The 2,482-nt window shown below is 51.1% G+C and overlaps 1 protein-coding gene across 1 annotated transcript; it reads left to right on the top strand.

Moving 5' to 3' along the window:
• Positions 1-1,256: 1,256 nt before the first annotated feature.
• LOC129200032 (olfactory receptor 14A16-like) lies at positions 1,257-2,222 on the top strand. Its single transcript, XM_054811288.1, has one exon. The coding sequence runs from the start codon at positions 1,257-1,259 to the stop codon at positions 2,220-2,222; it is 966 nt and encodes a 321-aa protein (XP_054667263.1).
• The last annotated feature ends 260 nt before the right edge of the window (positions 2,223-2,482 follow it).

Below are 2,482 nucleotides of genomic sequence, written 5' to 3'. Positions count from 1 at the left end.
CTCAGACTAGAGAAAGCATTCACCTTTGTGGTGCCTTCAGGGTTGATCTGCTCTTCTCCTTAAGACCTGCCAACACAGAGGTGCCCCTGGGCAGTGCCCTGGTGCCAGGAGGGGTCTGCAGGGCAGAGCTGAGCACACAGAGGGTGGGATGGGCTCTGTGAGCAGGGACAGGGAGGAGAGGTGTGGGCAGAGCACCAGCTCCTGGCAGGGACAGCTCCAGGCAGCAGAGACATGGGCAGGGAGTGGGAGGAAACTGCAGCCAAGCCCTGGGCTAGGCTGCCTTCAGGCTGCTCTCTTGTGGTCCCTCACTCTAGATGTCTGCTGGGCGTTGTGTGCTGAGCAATGAGCTGACTCTGCCTTTAGGACATCCCATCATTGGGAGACCTGATTCTCTGCTTCTTCCATCCAACTGGGCTTGCGTGCTGCCCCCCAGGATGGCAAGGCTCTCCTGTAGGATCCCAGGGAGTGCTGAGCTTTCCCTTGGAGGTCAGTTCTCTCCTCTCAGAGGCCTTTGCTTCTCTCTGAGAGGGGCTGTGTCCTTCTCTCTCAATCACAACTCCACCTCTGTGCTGGAAAAAAAGAGTTTGCAGATCTGCCCTTTGAAAAAGGACTCCCCTGCTCTCATCAGAGTCCAGCTGCTTTATTTTTAAAGAGTAATTTTGTGCACAGCCATCCTCGAGGTAGCACAAGCAAAAGCACAGCATAGCTGGGAACAAGACTGATGGACACTGCGGCTCTCCTGTCCTTGCCCTGAGAGAGAAGAGCCCTTTTTCCTGGCTTGTCCTAAGACTCCACACTTTCAGTCATAAAAAAGGGGATTTCTACCACTAAATCTAGTACTCACCAGATATGATGGTGGGAAAAAAAATAACCCCACAGAGAAAATCACCATAAAGACATGCTCAGCCTCTCTTCTGCAGCCCACACTCTCTGGAGTGGTGAGTGCAGATATTGAACATTTCCATCAAGGGTGAATTGCACCTGACATCCCTGGTGACCATTGGGGGAGTCAAGAACCAGCTCCCATGTACTCACTGCAGCAGGGCAGAGCTGACTCCTTGGCAGCACAGGGGCAGAGGTCCTGCTCCTCACAGCACACTCAGCCAGCACAAAACAAAGAAAGGAAATGCCTCGGAATTGGGGGAGGGGGATGGGGTGTCTATGAAAAATGGAGTGGCTTTGCTCAGAGAAGTCTGTCCGAATTGTTCCCTGTCTTTTCTTCTTAGACCAGTGCCCCCACGTTCAAAAACCAGCAAATGTCCAACAGCAGCTCCATCACTGAGTTTGTACTCATGGCTTTTGGAGACACACGGGAGCTGCAGCTCTTGCACTTCTGGCTCTTCCTGGGCATCTACCTGGCTGCTCTCCTGGGCAATGGCCTCATCATCACTGCCATAGCCTGCGACCACCACCTCCACACTCCCATGTACTTCTTCCTCCTCAACCTCTCCATCCTCGACCTGGGCTGCATCTCCACCACAGTGCCCAAAGCCATGGCCAATTCCCTCTGGGACACCAGGGCCATCTCCTACACAGGATGTGCTTCTCAAGTCTTCTTCTTTTACTTTCTGATGTCAGCAGATTTTTCACTTCTCACCATCATGTCCTATGACCGCTATGTTGCCATCTGCCAACCCCTGCACTACGGGACCCTCCTGGGCAGCAGAGCTTGTGTCCACATGGCAGCAGCTGCCTGGGGCAGTGGGTTTCTCTATGCTGTGCTGCACACGGCCAATGCATTTTCTATACCACTCTGCCAGGGTAATGCTGTGGACCTGTTCTTCTGTGAAATCCCCCAGATCCTCAAGCTCTCCTGCTCGGACACCTACATCAGAGAGGCTCGGCTTATTATGGTTAGTGCCTGTTTATTCTTTGTGTGTTTTGTTCTCATTGTGGTGTCCTATGTGCAGATCTTCAGGGCCGTGCTGAGGATCCCCTCTGAGCAGGGACGGCACAAAGTCTTTTCCACGTGCCTCCCTCACTTGGCCGTGGTCTCCCTGTTTATCAGCACTGGCATGTTTGCCTACTTCAAGCCCCCCTCCATCTCCTCCACATCCCTGGATCTGGTAGTCTCAGCCCTGTATTCCATCGTGCCTCCAGCAGTGAACCCCCTCATCTACAGCATGAGGAACCAGGAGCTCAAGGATGCAGTTCAGAAACTGATGACTAGAGGTTTATCAGAAGCAATATGCTGCCCATGTCCTCCTACATATCACTTCTAACAGAACTCATGACAGGCCCAGCCTGTCTTTTATATGTTTTCTAGTTCTTGATGTTATTGTTGATTTTAGTTTTTTAGTTTTCTTTTTTTCACTTCTGATAATGCTGTCCACAAAGAATTTTCATTATTCATACCAATTCTAATTCATTATCGACCTGTCTGATTTGACCCAGAGGTAGTGTAAATGAATTCCACACCCTCTGTGCATTTAAATATTAAAAAGGACCCTGCAGTGACATTTCTGACTGAGATTTTATCCCC

The sequence above is a fragment of the Grus americana genome (genome assembly GCF_028858705.1).
Source record: "Grus americana isolate bGruAme1 chromosome 27 unlocalized genomic scaffold, bGruAme1.mat SUPER_27_unloc_1, whole genome shotgun sequence".
NCBI lineage: Eukaryota > Metazoa > Chordata > Aves > Gruiformes > Gruidae > Grus > Grus americana.
Note: the sequence above shows the minus strand (reverse complement) of the source record. Positions and strands in the feature narration are given on the sequence as shown.

Bases quoted from the DNA above. Each gene is read 5' to 3' on its own strand.
- LOC129200032 (XM_054811288.1), top strand. From the start codon at position 1,257: ATGTCCAACAGCAGCTCCATCACTGAGTTTGTACTCATGGCTTTTGGA.